Here is a 17,113-nt window from a genome sequence, read left to right on the forward strand (position 1 = left end):
TGCCTCGGAAATCTGTGAATTTGGAAAGTCCCGTCACAAAAGACGCTCTACTTGAAATTAGATTTCTGGATTAAAAACCTCTATCTCACCGTATATATTTTTTACATCTACTCTTGAGCGACATCTACTCTTGACTCTTACTCGGAAAACTTATATGTTCTGTCTGTAGAAGGAAAGTACGCTGTTGTAGCATGTATTGACGCAATACAAAAGAAATAATAATAATACCCCCCTTCCTTTAAAATAAACTCAAATTGTATGTGTTTTTTTTACAAACTTTGAGTAAAAGATGCTCAAAATTCCTGCATGAAGTATCATGAGTTAAAGGAAAAAAAACGCGGTGAAACAAATTTCATAGTGAGTTTTTGTTTATAATCGAATTACTTTTAAGTGAAAATATTTTGATGCATATAGAATAAAAGCCGTATATACTTCATACCCTCTGATAGAGGGTATCAGATAGTTCTAAAGCTCTTGATATATTAGGTATTGCTAGATTTAAAATAAGATTCCTTAAGTAAAAAAAGTATTCGCTGTAAATAAGAAGTGTTAGTAATTAGATACTAATTAGGTATTATAGTAATTAGACTACATCACATGAGCTTGAAAGGGACTTCGAATAAGTTGTCGCTGTTTTTTATTGAACATTTTTATTTCGAACATAAACTTAGGCTGGGAAGTCAGAAAGACTCTGATATTCTTGGGATTTTACTAAAATTCAAAAATTCTATCCCCGGGATCTACAGATTTTAAACCAAAATATCACAGAGATTTAAAGATACTATCATCAGATAATTCGTCAATGAGTATCCTTTGATGATGTTTTTTTATCAAACGCTTTTTTAATGCAGATTAGACAGAGAAAAGGTTCTAATGTCCACGAGGTTCTATTAAAAAATAAAGATTTTATCCCTGGGATTTAAAGATTTTACCCCAGGGTAGTTGGTTGATGAATCACTTAATGTGAATTACCCATGGATAAAACAATTATAGGAGTTTTTCTAACTTAAGCTTGAGATAGCGTTTGATAAAAACAGAAGAAAAAAAATTAAAAGAAAGAACTGGTTCAGGGTCCTTAATGTGCAGAAGTAAGATCATCTTATTTGAAAAACACATACAAAACACTTTTGCAGCACCAGCTAAGATAATTTTCCATGGAGATGAAAATTCCCAAGGGCAAACTTTCCAGAGGAAACTTTACACTGAGCAATTTGGCAGAATTCCAATACGAGATTCTTTTTATTTGTCTTTCTTTCTCTTTGTCAACTCAATTTCTTATTTGGAAATATTCTGGGGGAATTATCCGAGGGCTATTGTCAGCTTATTTTGATTTCCAAGAAAAATTTTCATGAAAAAAGGGATTTCCAGAGCGACTGAGAAATCAACAATTTTTTTTTAATGAAAGAATGCCAAGGAGAATTATTCAGGCTGAATCGTTAGCAATAAATTTTACAGGGAAGGAGGATTTTCAGTGAGGATGGAATTGCACGGAGGGAATTTTACTGAGGGGTGTGGGGAAATTTCAACGGAGTAGTTTCCCGTGAGGGGGGGGGGGGCAATTTTTCATTGAAAATGAGCCAGATTTACCGGTATTATTTGAAAAACGATAAAAACTTAATAATTTTTTTTTACTGAAAGTAAGGAACAGTATCAAAACTCTAAACGAACATAAATTGTCAAACAGTTCGTGGTAACGAACTGTAGTTAAGGAGCGACCCGGCTCAATAGTAAACGAAACTCTAAAAAACGGAATTTTGATGATAAAATATACATCAAAAGAATCGGATTTTCATGCTGATTTTAAATATATAAGTTTCATCAAATTTAGTCTTTGTCATCAAAAGTTACGAGCCTGAGAAAATTTGCCTTATTTTGGAAAATCGGGGTAAACACCCCGTAAAAGTCATAGAATCTTAACGAAAATCACACCATCGCATTCGGCGTATTAGATGAACTCTATAGCTAAAATTCCAAGCTCCTATCTACAAAATTGTGGAAGTTCGTATTTTTTGCCAAAAGACAAATCACAGGTGCGTGTTTATTTGTTGTTTTTTTCCCAGCGGTCATCGTATCGACAAGGTGGTCCTAGAATGTCGCAAGAGGGCTCATTCTAACGGAAATGAAAAGTTCTAGTGCCCTTTTTAAGTGACCAAAAAAATTGGAGGGCACCTAGGCCCCCTCCCACGCTCATTTCTCTCCAAAGTCAACGGATCAAAATTTTGAGATAGCCATTTTGTTCCACATTGTCAAAAACCATAATAACCATGTCTTTGGGAATGACTTACTCCCCCATAGTCCCTGGGGGAGGGGCTGCAAGTTACAAACTTTGACCAATGTTTACATATAATAATGGTTATTGGGGGGATTTTTTTGGGTTTTGAGGGTGGGGCTGAGGGGAGGGGGCTATGTGGGAGGATCTTTCCTTGGAGAAATATGTCATGGGGGAAGAGAAATTCAATGAAAAGGGCGCAGGATTTTCTAAAACTACTATAAAAAAACAATGAAAAAATAAACATGAAAAAGTTTTTTTCAATTGAAAGTAAGGAGTAGCATTGAAACTTAAAACGAACAGAGATTATTACGCATATGAGGGGTTCTAAAAATACTTTAGCGTAAAGAGCGAGGTATTTAGGAGGAGATAAATACCTCGCTTTTTATGCTAAAGTATTTTTAGTAATTTCAACTATTTACTCTACGGCCTTTCTGATTCAGGGGTCATTCTTAAAGAATTGAGACAAAACTTACGATTTAGTGTAAAGAGCGAGGCATTAACGAGGGTATATACTTAATAAAATATAAGAATATGAAAGTTTGTTACGTAAGTTAATTCTTAAGTTACGTATATTTTTTACTAATAGAAACGTTCGTTAAATATTAAAAGTTATAGTTGTGTTTTTATGTAACCGAAAAATTGGAGGGCAACTAGGCTTCCTTCCCCGCCCCTTATTTCTCAAAATCGTCTGATCAAAACTAAGAGAAAGCCATTTAGCCAAAAAAGGAATTAATATTCAAATTTCATTTTAATAATTTATTTGTGGAGAGCCAAAATCAAATATGCATTAATTCAAAAACGTTCAGAAATTAAATATATAAAAACTATTTTTTTAACTCTAAGTAAGGAGCGACTTTAAAACATAAAACGAGCAGAAATTACTCCGTTTATGAAATGGGTTGTCCCCTCCTCAACGCCTCGCTCTTTACGCTAAAGCTTTTAATTGTTTTAAAAAGTAGAATTGTGGCAAAGAGTCAAGCTTTAGTGTAAACTTCCCCAAATACATCCGAAATGAGTTTTTTGGTGGCATTTCGCTCTGCATAGTTGAAAGGTCCAGTGACTATGTATATGGAGAGGGCAAGGCCCACAAAACCCTTGGGGCAAGGGCTATAAGCTATGCAATCTACTAATCGCTCACATATTGCAAGTGTTATAGGGTAAGGGGGGATATTTTATTCTTGTTGTCCAAAAACGCAAAGGGTATTAACGTGAAGCTCTCAGAGAATTTTGAGGGAACTAAATCACAATCCACAGTATGGTTGCATTGTGTCAGAAGAGCGTACAGCAATGTCTTAGGAACGGTTTTTTGTAGTAAGTTGAAATCTACAGGGCATGTTCAGGGCAGTTTCTATGTGAAAGGTAGTTTATGCCTGCTATTATAACTACTACTTCCGCTACAGCTATTACTGCTACCGTTATTACTGACGCTACTGCTACTAGAAAATTACAGGAAAAAATATTCTTGGCTTTGGAACAGCCGTGTAAAATGCCAATAAATATTTGTCCTTGATACTAGGAACTCATGTGGCATCCATTCTGCTTGGGATGTGTAACACTACTATTACCACTAATTACTCACTGTAGCACTAAGCTGCATGAGACCAAAAGAGCTACACACACTCCTTCACCACCCTAATCTACTCAGTGTTTCACTTTATCCCCACCCATAAATTCATATCTATTGTCCTTGACCCTTAAGGCATTGGTCTTTCCATCTTAACCTTTCTTTCCTTGTTCGAAAGAAACTTGGAAATCAGCAGTATTTTATTGACCAAGACTTCTGGCCATGTAGCCGAAATATTCGGCATTTGGTGTATATTTTGATCACTGTCTTAATTAAAGTCCTACCACTACTTACTGAGGGCTAGGAATTTCGGTTGAAACTCAACAAGTGTTACTGGATAAAGACTGCCTACGAGCAGCAGTTGCCACTAGTTTTTCAGTTTTTCTTAAGATTTTCCATCACGCTTTAGATTTCCTGTTCTTTCGCGGAAATGCGAGTAATAATAGCCGACGATCCCGCTATAGTTTGTTGCCCAGGAATTGTAATTTGAGTTTTTAGCTTAACTTCGCAAAGTTATTTAAGATGAATAAAGTCCTGAAATGCTCCCTTTACACCCTTGCTAGTAGATTTCATAGCTTCAGCCTCATTTGCCTCAGACTGCATAAGCTGTGACTCGAGAACAAACTGGGTGTCATGTGACCCGTAGCAAAAAACCAGATACTTAAAGGCTTTTGACTTTGAGTTCACAGTCTTTGGATTCAAAACCTCAATAATACGAACTGGCCAATTGGGAAATCCTCGAAACTTTGCTAGAGCCAGATCATGAATACTAAATTTAGCCATTATCTGTAGCTCAAATTTATCAAAAGTAATTTACAACAGTTGCAAAAAAACTCTTACCTGTTAGTGGGGAAGGCCCACGTCAGCAGTGGCAATCCCCGTTTGACAGGTGGCTCATTGAAACGCAGGACCTGCTAATTGATTTTTTCACTGTATTCTTAAAAAATATCCGAGCATCCAAAATACAAATGCCGAACTAGAGTCATACCTGTTGGAGGTTCTCGCTGGGGAACACACGCAGGTTGACTTACTTGAAAATTTTCCTCTCATGCATGTCACGGATGCGTGACATGCATTTTCCTCTCAATAAACACGGATGCGTGTTTATTTGTTCTTTTTTGTTTTTTTCCCAGGGGTGATCGTATCGACTGATTGGTCCTAGAATGGCGCGAGAGGTCTCATTCTAATGGAAATTAAAAGTGCTAGTGCCCTTTAAGTGACCAAAAAATTGGAGGGCACCTAGGCCCCCTCCCACGCTCATTTTTCCCAAAGTCACTGGATCAAAATTCTAAGATAGCCATTTTATTCACCATAGTTGAAAAACCTAATAACTATGTCTTTAGGGACGACTGACTCCCCTGCAGTCCCCGTGGGAGGGGCTGCAAGTTACGAACTTTGACCTGTGTTATCATATAGTAATGGTTACTGGGAAGTGTACAGACCTTTTCAGGGGGATTTTTTGGATTAGGGGGGGTGGGAACGTGGGAGGATATTTCCATGGAGGAACTTCTCATGGGGGAAGAGAATTTCAATGAAGGGGGTGCAGGATTTTCTATCATTATTTGAAAAAATAAATGTGAAAAGTTTTTTCTACTGAAAGTAAGGAGCAGCATTAAAATTTAAAACGAACAAAAACTTTTACGCATATGAGGGGTTTACCTCCTCGTTATACCTCACTCTTTACGCTAAAGTATTTTTTAGTAATTTCAACTATTTATTCTACGGCGTTAGGGATTCAGAGGTCATTCTTAAGGAATTGGGACATTTAAGCTGTAGTGTAAAGAGCGAGGTATCGACTAGGGTTGAACCCCCTCATATAGGCAATAAAAATATACGAATATAGAAGTTTGTTACGTAAGTTTATTTGTAAGTTACGTATAGTTTTTACCAATGAAAACGTTTGTAAAAAAATTAAAAGTTCTAGTTGCCATTTTAAGTAATCAAAAATTGGAGGGGAACTAGGCCTCCTCCCTCACTCCTTTTTTCTCAAAATCTTCCGATTAATTGCAATTAATTAATATGCAAATTTTGTTTTAATGATTTATGTGCGGAGAGCAAGATCAAAACATGCATTAATTCAAAAACGTCCAGAAATTAAATAAAAAAACAAGTTTTTAAAAATAAAAGTAAGGAGTAACATAAAAACTTAAATTAACAGAAACTATTCCGTATATAAAAGGAGCTTTTCCTCCTCAACGCCTCGCTCTTTACGTTTAAGTTTCTTACTGTTTTAAAAAGTAGAGTTAAGAGAAAGAGTCAAACTTTTGCGTAAAGAGCGGGGCGTTGAGGAGGAAAAGCCCCTTTCATATACGGAGTAATTTCTGTTCGTTTTAAGTTTTAATGTTGCTCCTTACTTTCATTTTAAAAAACTTGTTTTTTCTTATTTAATAACTAGATAGGACAATCTAGTTATAATAAATACGGTGTTTGGTTATAAAATGACCCATAAGTCAACGTGGTATTCATGGGATGGTAAGACAGCAAACCCTATTGATTATGTTGTTGTAAACCGAAGACTGGCGGGATCAATACAAGATACTAGGGCATATAGGAGTGTTGTTATTGATGTTAAAAGTAAAGATTACCATCTGGTAGTGTCTAGGGTTAATTTAAAGTTGAAATTTCGGAAGAGTAGCTGCCTCTCGGGAAGTTATGATGATAGTAGACTCCAGGATGAGAATTTGAGAACTTTTCAGGAACAGTTGAATACTAAACTTGAGAGTATAAATTTGACAATGTGGAAGGTGTTTGGAATAACTTTAGAAAAAATAATTTGTGAAGCTGCTGATGGTGTCTTAGGGAAGAAAGTTAAGACTAGAGCTAGAAATATTAGCGAAAATACTGTATGATTAATAAAGAGGAGGAGGGGCTTGTACATGAATTATCTGAGTGATAGATCATATGAAAACAAGAGGAATGTAAAGAAAGTGAAGAAAATATTAAAATATGAGCTAAGGAGGCGTGAAGGGCTGGCCATGGATAAAATTGCCTAGGATCTGGAAGATACGGCATATTACGAAAATAGTGTACTGACGTGTTAATAAACTGAGAGAGAGAGAGAGCAGTCAATATCGACCTGTTCCGGTTAAAGATGAGAATGGGGCCACAATTAGTGATAAGGAAAGAGTTAAAGAGAGATGGGAAGAACATTTTGAGACTTTGCTGAACCGAGATTGAGTTGCAGGAAAAGATATACAAGAAAATGAAAAAGTTTGTGATACCTTGGATGTGAAGGAAGATTTGTTTTGTTAGGAAGAATTAGTGACAGTACTAAAAGGACTAAAAAATAGTATGGCTCCAGGTGCTGATGGTGTGGTAAGTGAGTTTCTTAAATATGGCGACTCTGGTGTTAGAAATAAGCTACTGAAGATTATGAATATGATTTTTGAAAAAGGAGAAGTACCTAGCGATTTTTGGGAAACCTTGATTAAACCACTGTATAAGAAAGGTGATAAGAGTGAGTGCGGTAATTGTTGAGGCATTAGTCTACTCTCTGTAGGTAGCAGATTACTCAGTAATAAGATACTTTTCAGACTGAGAGATGCTGTGGACAGAGTTTGAAGAGAAGAACAGTGCGGTTTTAGAAAAGGTAGAGGATGTGCTGACCAAATTTTCATTCTTAGGGTAATAATTGAGAAGGACCTGAGTTATCAAACACCTTTAGTTCTCAGTTTCATAGATTATAAGCAAGCGTTCGATTCTGTTGATAGAAGAGCTTTAATGAAGGTTTTATTATTGTGTGGTATCCCCTTTTATATAAATCGTTTTGGTAGATTTGTCTTAAGAAGTACAGGGAAGGCAATGGGAGACCATGGAATCAAATTAGGGGAAAAAATCTCCTGGACTTACATTATCCTGATGATTTGAGTATCCTATGTCGAAATATGAGAAAAATGGATGAACTTTTAACTTATATAATTTAACCTACGTAAACCTATTCTAGCAGCCTGAACTCGCAAAACCTGTAACAGTTCATTCATTTTTCATTCAAAACAAGTGTCATCATCACATGCTATACAAAAAGGTCATTGGTTGGTAGTTGCCCCCAATAATTTGAAAAAAATTTATACAGCCCATGCCCCTTGACTATCTGGATATGAATCCCTCTTGCCCCCCCCCCCCAATAAAAATGCTGGAGATTCAACCTTGTTTATAAAATGACCTTCTTATATAGCATGTGACGATAACACTTGTCTGTATTGTTCTTGATGAAAATCGACGTAGAATCTACCTGATATCTTCATATTGGTGTGATGAGCTTAAGTTTATATAGCACCGGCTTCGAGTCGAAACCCATCTTTCTGCTGATTTTCTTAAATCAACTGCTTTAGTCTGCCAAGTATGGGTTTCTTCTTTTTTCTTAGTGTTTATTTATTTATTTTTTCATTTTATGCTGTTTTTTAGCATGTTTACTGGTTAATGTAGTTATTTTTTCCCCTTTCTTTATTCCTCTGATAAAAATGTATGCCAAGAGCTATTCTGGAGGTAAAGAATATCGGGACTTTTATTTGTCTATGCATAGAAAAATATCAACTTTCATTATCTTAATGGAATATTTTACCCGTCATTACCTTTTCATTTCATTTAATTAAATAAAAAAATTCATTTCATTAAACCCAGTGTAGTCTTAAGAATTATCTAAAAGCACCTTGTTTAAATTTCATGTTGTTTTTTATAAAGCACAAATAAAACCAGCCTCCAAATGGGTTAAAGAACGCACCTTCTGTAACAGCACTTTAAAATAGCACTTATTTTTTCGCTGTTTTACTTAACTTTTCGCATACTGTTCCAACTACAAATCACTCTCAATAGAGTACAAACGACATTCTGGCCTTTAAAGGGTTAAAGAAAGAACCAGCACCATTCTGTAGCAGCACTTTAAAATAGCACTTATTTGTTCGCTGTTGTACTTAACGTTTTGCATAGTGTTCCAAATACAAATAGCTCTCAAAAGAGTACAAACGACATTATGGCCTTTAACGGGTTATAGAAAGAACCATCACCATTCTGTAGCAGCACTCTAAAATAGCACTTGTTTTTCGCTGTTTTACTTAACGTTTTGTATACTGTCCCAAATACAAATCACTTTCAATAGAGTACAAACGACAATCTGGTCTTTAAAGGGTTAAAGAACTTTTTGCATACTATTCGAAAAACAATTCCCTTTCAATAGAGTACAAACGACAATCTGGCCTTTTAAAAGGTTTTTGGGGTTGGTAGTACCACTTCTACCTTTTTTTCATTAAAATTAAACTTCATAATTCACTTTAATTTATTTTCGCATCAGGTTTCATTTGCTCATTCTGTTCGCTGTATATTGGTCTCTGTGTTTTTAATTTGCTCGGTTTCATATTTATCATTACTGTTTACTTCCACACGCTGCGGAATGAAGCTGGAATGCTTGCCAGAAAAAACGTTTAATAAAGTTTCTAACTTTTATGCAAAACCTATATTATGACGTTTTATAAATTATCATATAGTAGACTAACATTTCCGATATACCATGTTACCCGACTGATGACAAACACCCACATATGGTTATGTCCAAAAACGGAAAGAAGTTACCGACTGCTCGCTTCCATATCTAAGTGCCAACATCCGCTTCTCAGTATAAGATGAATTCTATAATTAAACTAGTGCTTATATTCCTATTAATTCCAACTGTTGTGATTATTATAGTGATTATCCTTAATGAACAACAGAAGGTGTTATTAAGAAACCAAACTTTTGATATTTCCAAACGGATTGACATTATATTAAATAAAAGGTGCAACAAAAGTATCCGGATTGTCTGCTTAATTTCGTCAGATCCAAAAAGGAAAGACTTTCGAATGGCTTTGCGAAATTTCTTCGTTAAAGTAAAAGAACTGAGGATAGTCGGGTACTTTTTGATTGGAGAAGCAAAAGACGAATCCCTCGATCAGGATATTTATTCCGAAGACAGGATATTCCAGGATATTATTAAAGGGTCCTTTACAGATCATTATAAAAATTTAACTTTGAAACATTTAATGGGGCTACAGTGGGCAAATGAAAGTTGCCCAGGAGCTGAATACTACATAAAACAGGACGATGATACTGCAGTTGATATAATACAGCTAGTAGACGAGTTTAAAGTCAAGGTGAATGACGAAAATACAACCAGGGAGCTCATAATTGGTGGAATATCTATTGAAGGTTTGATTATTTTTTTGTTTTTAGCATTGCTAGAAGTAAGCTGGAACTTAATTTTTAAACGAGAAAAACATAGCATTTGAGGCTGAATAATAGTTATTTCTGTTAAACTTAATTCAACTGAATGTACATAATTATCTGATCAAATATAAAATCCTTTCTGTGATAAAGGTACGAACTTACGAGAAAGTCGAATCATTTTCTACTGAGAAGTTTTAGGTTCATATATGTATTAAATTCTCATTTGAGCGGTTATAAGTCTTGGTTCATGTACTGCATTGATTTTGTGAAAGCCATGTCGGCCAAGGTCAGTTCCTAAAATGCTGCAATTGCCTAAATTTGCGTGCTAAACAATGATTTTCGGTGCTATAGTAAAAATAAGTGCTAAAATAGTACTAAAAAGCACTTTTGTGCTATTTTACTACTATTTTAGCAACCTTGAGCACATGCTACAATACTATAGATAAAGAATAGTGCTAAAATGGCACTTTCGTGCTACAGGAGGCAACCCTGGTGTCAGCTGGGAAAAAGATTTTTCTGCCGATACACGCTGTACTCATTTTCTTTTCAGGTGCGCCTCCCTTTATTCACTTAGTTGCAATCGGAAAACACCAACTGGTCAAACGCAATGATTTTTTGGATCAATTTTTCCGTCAAAGTCGTTAAAGACCTGATACGTCAAAGTCGTATCAATAAATCTACAAGCTGCCGAAAGGCTTTGTCTATGAAATTTTAAAAGACTAGTAATATATATCTTCAAAAATTGGAAACATCCTCCATATGCAGTTATTCTGTTTTGGTAGTAAAAGGCGTCAAACTTGAAAAAAAAATTATGGGTGAAAAATGGACAGAAACTAACAAAAAACTAATGGCTTCAAACAGCCAAGACGCCGGAGCTATCCTTGGATCAAATAAAAAATACAAAAGTTTCTTTTCAACTGAAGCAGCATTAAAACTTAAAACGACCAAAAATAATTATTTATATTAGGGGGGTTGTCCCCTCTTCAGTATGTAATTCTTTAGCCTACGCGAAGTTTTGACTTTTTTTCTAATCATTTAAAAATGGCTGCTGAAACACAAGGGCCGTTGAGTTAGAATAGTATGCTACTTTAAAAGATATAAAAAAAACTCTAGCGTAAAGAGCGAGGCATTGAGGATGCGTATTGATTTCTGTGCGTTCTAAGTTTTAATGTAGCTCCATCCATTCAGTTGAGAAAAACCTGTTTTTCCTACTGAGTTTCCGATTGATTTTTAAATGATGCCGGAAAATCCCCCACCTCCATATACAATTCTCTAACCCCAAGATCCATGGAAAGATTCTCCTATGTACCCCCACCAGAAAAATACCCCTCCCACCGAAAAATGCCAGTATATTTCCCAATAATTAATGACATATGTAAACAATGGACAAAGTTCATTACTTGCAGACCTTCCCTCGGGGGTCAAGTTATCCTCAATCACAGAGTTATTACATCTTTCGACTATGCTGACCAAAATGGCCATTCCAAAACTCTGATCAAGTAAATTCAGGGAGAAACGGGGTGTAGAGGGGGCTAGCTGCCTTCAAATATTTTTGGTCACTGAAAAAGAGCACTGCAACTGTTTATTTTCGATCAAATGAGCCTTCTCCCGATTTTTTGGGATCACTGGTTTGATACGATCGCTTCCGAAAAAAAATAAAATAAATAAACACTCATTATTATCGCAAACAAACATCCTTGATCTTTCTTCTGGCGAAAAATGCAAAATTTCACATTTTTTATATAGGAGCTTGAAACCTCTTAAGTAGTGTTGTTGGATATGCTAAATCTGATGGTGTGATTTTCATTAAAATTATTTGGGCGTTTCCCCCCTTTCAAAAATTGGTCGAATATTCTCAGGCTCGTAAACTTTGATGGGTAACATTAAATTTGATGAATTTTATGTATTTTGAACAAGCACCAAAATCTGATAGTTTTGATGCATCTAATGATATCAAGACTCGGTTTCTTAGACTTTCGGTAACTATTGAGTAACATCACTCTTTACTTACATTTCATTACCAGGAACTGTTTGAAAAGCATAGTTGTCTTAGGAAATACAACCGATTGCTAATGCTTGAATTTTACTTACGAAGAGTATTGTAAACTTCAACTGATTAATTTTGCCAGTTTATTTTCATGGTTCAAGATGACAATACTGACGAAATTGCAGGATTGTCCTAAAGCTTTCATAATTGATAAACAACAAAAATAATTTTTTTTAGAATACCATGCTTTTAGGTTAGGAGCAGACCGAAGACCAGGCACACTGAAAATCCAAATGAAAGTAAGGAAGATTTTCCAGGGAAATCATCCGCAAGAAAATTTTCAACGAGGATGGATTCTTCCCAGGGGAAATTTTCCTTGGGAGGAACTTTACGTGATGAATCTTCTGCCGGGGAGTTTTGCTGGGGGCGTGTTTTTCGGAGGGAATCTTCCAAAGAGGGGGAGGGGGATTTCCTGGCATGGTATGAAAAATAATCAGATATTTAATAATAAACAAAACTGTTTGTTACAAATGAAAGTACGGAGCAAAATCTTAATTTAAAATGAACAGAAATTATTCAGTATGTGAAGGGGACTACCCCTTCTTCAACCTTCGCTCTTGATGCTACAGTTTGATTTTGATTTTGACTATCATCACCAAACGTGTCATGCAAACATTGTTACAGTGCATTTGATTTCCACCAACGCCATGGACACTTGTTTAAAACAATTTATAGTAACCAAGTGGTATACAAAAACATCCTTCTAATAAAGCACCTCGGAGGGATTCAGTTAAAAAATAGTGAGCTGACAACGATGAATTCAGCAATGATATACATACGAGTACCGTTGGTATCAGGCTGTTCAAAATCTAGCAATAAAATGCAAATTGTCAAAACTTGAAATCAAAAAGCCATGGGCGTAGAGTATAGTGGGACGGAGGGCGAGGCCCCTCTTAGGCAAGGCTTAGGAGGGACTCAGCCTCCCCCCATGAGGCTTAAGGTTTTGTTTTGTCTAGAAACACTCTAGTGCCTCCCCCATGAAGCATATGGTTCTGTTTTGTCTAGAAACAATCTAGTGTTTTCGGTACTAGCCTAAAGCCTCCTATGGAAAAGCATCATATTGATCTTTGAACAGGTAAATTTTAGCTGCTGAATTTCATAAAATATGTGACATTTACGATGGATCGAAATCAGCAGTATTAACATTTCTTATTTTATAAAGTGTCAGGATCACATCCAAAATTGGGTATAATATTGTCTATCATCATGATGGTTTTGAGTAATTATTATCCTAAACCAAATAATCAGTAAAAATAGAACTTTAACAATGTAAACAAAGAACTTTGTTACTTTCTAGGAGATTATAAAGCACCCCAGAGGGATCCAGATAGCAAGTGGTACGTCAACAATAATGAATACAGCAAGGACGAATATCCTCCATTTCTTTCAGGATGGGCATACATAACAAATCTGCAAACTATAAAATCGATACTGAATCAAACATACTACCACACTTTCTTCTGGATCGACGATGTACTAATTACTGGGACACTTGCAAATGCTGCAGGAATAAAGCATGCAAGCCTGAATGAAAGAGCTGGCAGTACAGAAGATGATATAAAGTGCTGTAATCGATATCCAACTGATAGATGTTGGATAGTGATTGGGCCCACTTCTGATCCAGAAATGCTGAATGAATACTTAATGAACGTTGAGGCATGTATAACAAGTAAAAAGTGCGTAAACAGTGATCGTCGTGTTTGCCCAAAACAAAAAAGCAAACCAGTTGGAAGAGGTAGGTCACAAATAAAGAACTTACATATATTTGACTAGAAACGCATATGTTATATTGAAATCAGCATAAAAGTGATACAAGTGCCGTGAATCTAGGGAATTTAGTGTTAAACACATTTCCACGTAATGTCTGAGTTTCAGATGTCAGGTGGGGCGGAGGATGCCTGGTACACCAAGAAGAGTGACTTAATTTAGACATTAATTCGTCCTACATTAATCCATCAGTATTGCAAAAATACTTAATAAACTCGGAAAGGTTTAACTAAAAAAGAGCTTGAGATGAAGGCTCTACTTACCAGGGACAGGGACATGAACGAAAAAGTGAATGGTCATGAAGGCTTATAATGGTAGTGGACGCAAATAGATAGCTGCTCAACTAAAAAGCAAGAGTTTCTGTTTAAACATAAAAAAGGATAGAAAATGCTATCAGAATGCGACAATGAGACCATTCCAATTAATTAGAGAAACATGCATGGTGTTTGCAGCAAAAGAAAAAAGACTTAATATTAAGCTATCATTGATATGTTTTGTCATTGGTGACAGGAGATATGAGAATCTCCAACTTCAGAACTTCTAGCTTCAAAATAGTTCTAACCTTACTTTAGTAGACCCAAGGACACACGGACACTTCTAGAAACAAACTCACTTGATTTTATATGTATCAAATAGTTTATGGGATACGAATTGTTAGTAAAGAGGAAGTTGTTCTAATAGCAACCTAAACCCTAAAAAGGAATTTTGGGTGCGAAAATAAACGTTAAATGAATTTAAGTTTCGTGGTAATTTCAAGTATTTATTACTCACGAAGTTTATATTTATCAATCTAAAGCTACCAGACTGTTAGTAAAGAGCAAGTCGTTCTAATAGCAGCCAAAACTCTAATAAGGAATTTTGAGTACCAACGTAAACGTTAAAAGAAAGTAATTTGCATGGCATTTTCCAATTTGTATAGTTCATTAAGTTTATATATATCCACCCGAGTATTGTATTACGACTTTTGCGGATGATACAGCTTCAACTATGTCTAGTCAATCCGTCGATGATCTGTTGTGCAAAGTAAATAGGGTATTAAAGGCATTTTTTGTATTTACAAGTTTGAGCCTTTTGTCAGTGAACGTTAATAAAACTAATTTTATGATTTATAGGAGAGTTGGTAAGCCTCCATGTGTTGATAAAAAGATATTTTTTAACGGTAGGCCTTTGTCACAGGTGCATGAAGTGCGTTATTTGGGGTTCCAGCTTGATTGTAATCTATATTGGAAGAACCATAGTGATCTTGTTGCAGCTAAAGCTGCTAGAGGTTTGGGAATTTTGCGTCGATTAAAGCATGTTTTACCATTATCAGTTCTTTTATTATTATATCACACCATTCTTGCGCCTTATATTTCTTATGGCTGTGTCCTTTGGTCTAGTAATTTCTATGCAAATTTTAAAAGAGTGCAGATCGAACCAAATAAAACAGTACGTCTTCTCGGTAATTATGTAGAATATGTTAATGATATCGCGTCATGTTTTAAGAAATTACGAATGCTTAACATTGGTCAGATTCGAGATTATCAAGCTGCTGTTTTTGTGTATCGATGTTGCAATGATGTATGTCCTCCAGTTTTTACCAATTTCTTTCGAGTAAATCGTTCACTCTATGGGTACGAGACAAGAGAGGCAAATAATTTGATTGTTGAGTACCGAGAAACCACACGTGCAGCTTTCGGAATTAGGTATTTAGCCCCGGCTATTTGGAATGATATCCCAGCTGGCATTAGGGAGGCGGAACATATTGGGTCGTTTAAAGTAAAATTAAAAAAAAAATTACAATATAGCCTATACTTATTTGCTAACACAGCTCAGCTCTGAAGGGCTCAGACGCTCAGCGTCCTTCGTCTATTTTTATAAATCTAGATGTCTAACTAAAACTTTGTTTACATGACTTATATATTAGCGATTGTTTTCGGTTTTCAATCTTAATAATCAAATCCTTCTTTTCGCAATATCAAAAATATTGAACAAACCTTCCAAACCTTTGCTATGCGGACAAATGCTAATATGAAGATTGCCATCAGCAAAAGCACTTTATTTTCTTTCGGGGTGAGAAATGTAATATTTCATAATTATTTAAATGAAAATATTATGCAATGACTACCCAAGCCTTATATTTTTAATGTCAAATCCCAATGTTACCTGGTAAAAAAAAATCTTTTAGTTTTTAAAACATTTTGAGACAAAAGCACCTATTCTTTTAGATGATACCTTGAAACTCTGTTCTAGGCTTATTGAACGTGTTGAATAATGTGGTGTAATTGTTGCCAAGGTCACAGTTCTCAAAGGAGGTGCTTATCTCCTTTTTCTATAATTATGTAAATATAAAGTGTTGATAACTATTTTTTGGTAAATTTAAACATAACGAATCTTGCATACTTAGAATCAACATAAAAAAAAGCAAAAAAGTGTACATGGTAATTAAAGTTTATTCTTAAGAGTTTTGGCCTTTATTAACAATGACCTCTTTACTAACAATTCGTATCCCATAAACTATTTGATACATATAAAATCAAGTGAGTTTGTTTCTAGAAGTGTCCGTATGTCCTTGGGGTGAATACAAGCCTATACTATTCTTTCACAAGGACCATAAGTGTGAGTCATTGAGAGTAGTGAATAGAAGGCAGGTCCACGTAGTAGGCGTTTTCAAACAGTTCGTGGTAACGAACTGTTGTTAGGAGCGACCCGGCTCAATAGGAAACTCTAAAGATCGGAATTTTGATGCTAAAAGATACATCAAAAGAATCAGATTTTCATGTTGATTTTGAATGTACAAGTTTCATCAAATTTAATCTTTGTCATCAAAAGTTACGAGTCTGAGAAAATTTACCTTATTCTGGAAAATAGGGGGAACACCCCTTAAAAGTCATAGAATCTTAACGAAAATCACACCATCACATTCAACGTATCAGAGAACCCTATAGAAAAGATCTCAAGCTCCTGTCTACAAAAATGTGGAATTTCGTATTTTTTGCCAGAAGACAGATCACGGGTGCGTGTTTATTAGTTTGTTTGTTTTTTTTTTGTCTTTTTCCCAGCCAGTCATCGTATCAACCAAGTGGTCCTAGAATGTCGTAAGAGGGCTCATTCTAAAGGAAATGAAAAGTTCTAGTGCCATTTTCAAGTGACCAAAAAACTGGAGGACACCTAGGCCCCCTCCCACGCTCATTTTTTCCCAAAGTCGACGAACCAAAATTTTGAGATAGCCATTTTGTTCCGCATAGTCGAAAACCAGAATAACTATGTCTTTGGGGATGACTTACCC

At 35.5% G+C, this 17,113-nt stretch overlaps 1 protein-coding gene across 2 annotated transcripts in view; it reads left to right on the plus strand.

Annotated features, from left to right (window-relative positions):
• The first annotated feature begins 9,409 nt into the window (after positions 1-9,409).
• Positions 9,410-17,113, plus strand: part of LOC136027434 (beta-1,3-galactosyltransferase 5-like) — a 31,100-nt gene continuing 23,396 nt past the window's right edge. The window contains exons 1-2 of one of the 2 annotated variants that reach the window (XM_065704705.1): positions 9,410-10,013; positions 13,469-13,813. In XM_065704705.1, coding sequence (XP_065560777.1) covers positions 9,452-10,013; positions 13,469-13,813 — 907 coding nt within the window. In that variant the 5' untranslated portion in view covers positions 9,410-9,451. Of the gene's footprint in view, positions 10,014-13,375; positions 13,814-17,113 lie in introns of both variants that reach the window. The other variant, XM_065704704.1, reaches the window with a different exon arrangement.

The sequence above is a fragment of the Artemia franciscana genome, chromosome 5 (assembly GCF_032884065.1).
Source record: "Artemia franciscana chromosome 5, ASM3288406v1, whole genome shotgun sequence".
Taxonomy (NCBI): domain Eukaryota; kingdom Metazoa; phylum Arthropoda; class Branchiopoda; order Anostraca; family Artemiidae; genus Artemia; species Artemia franciscana.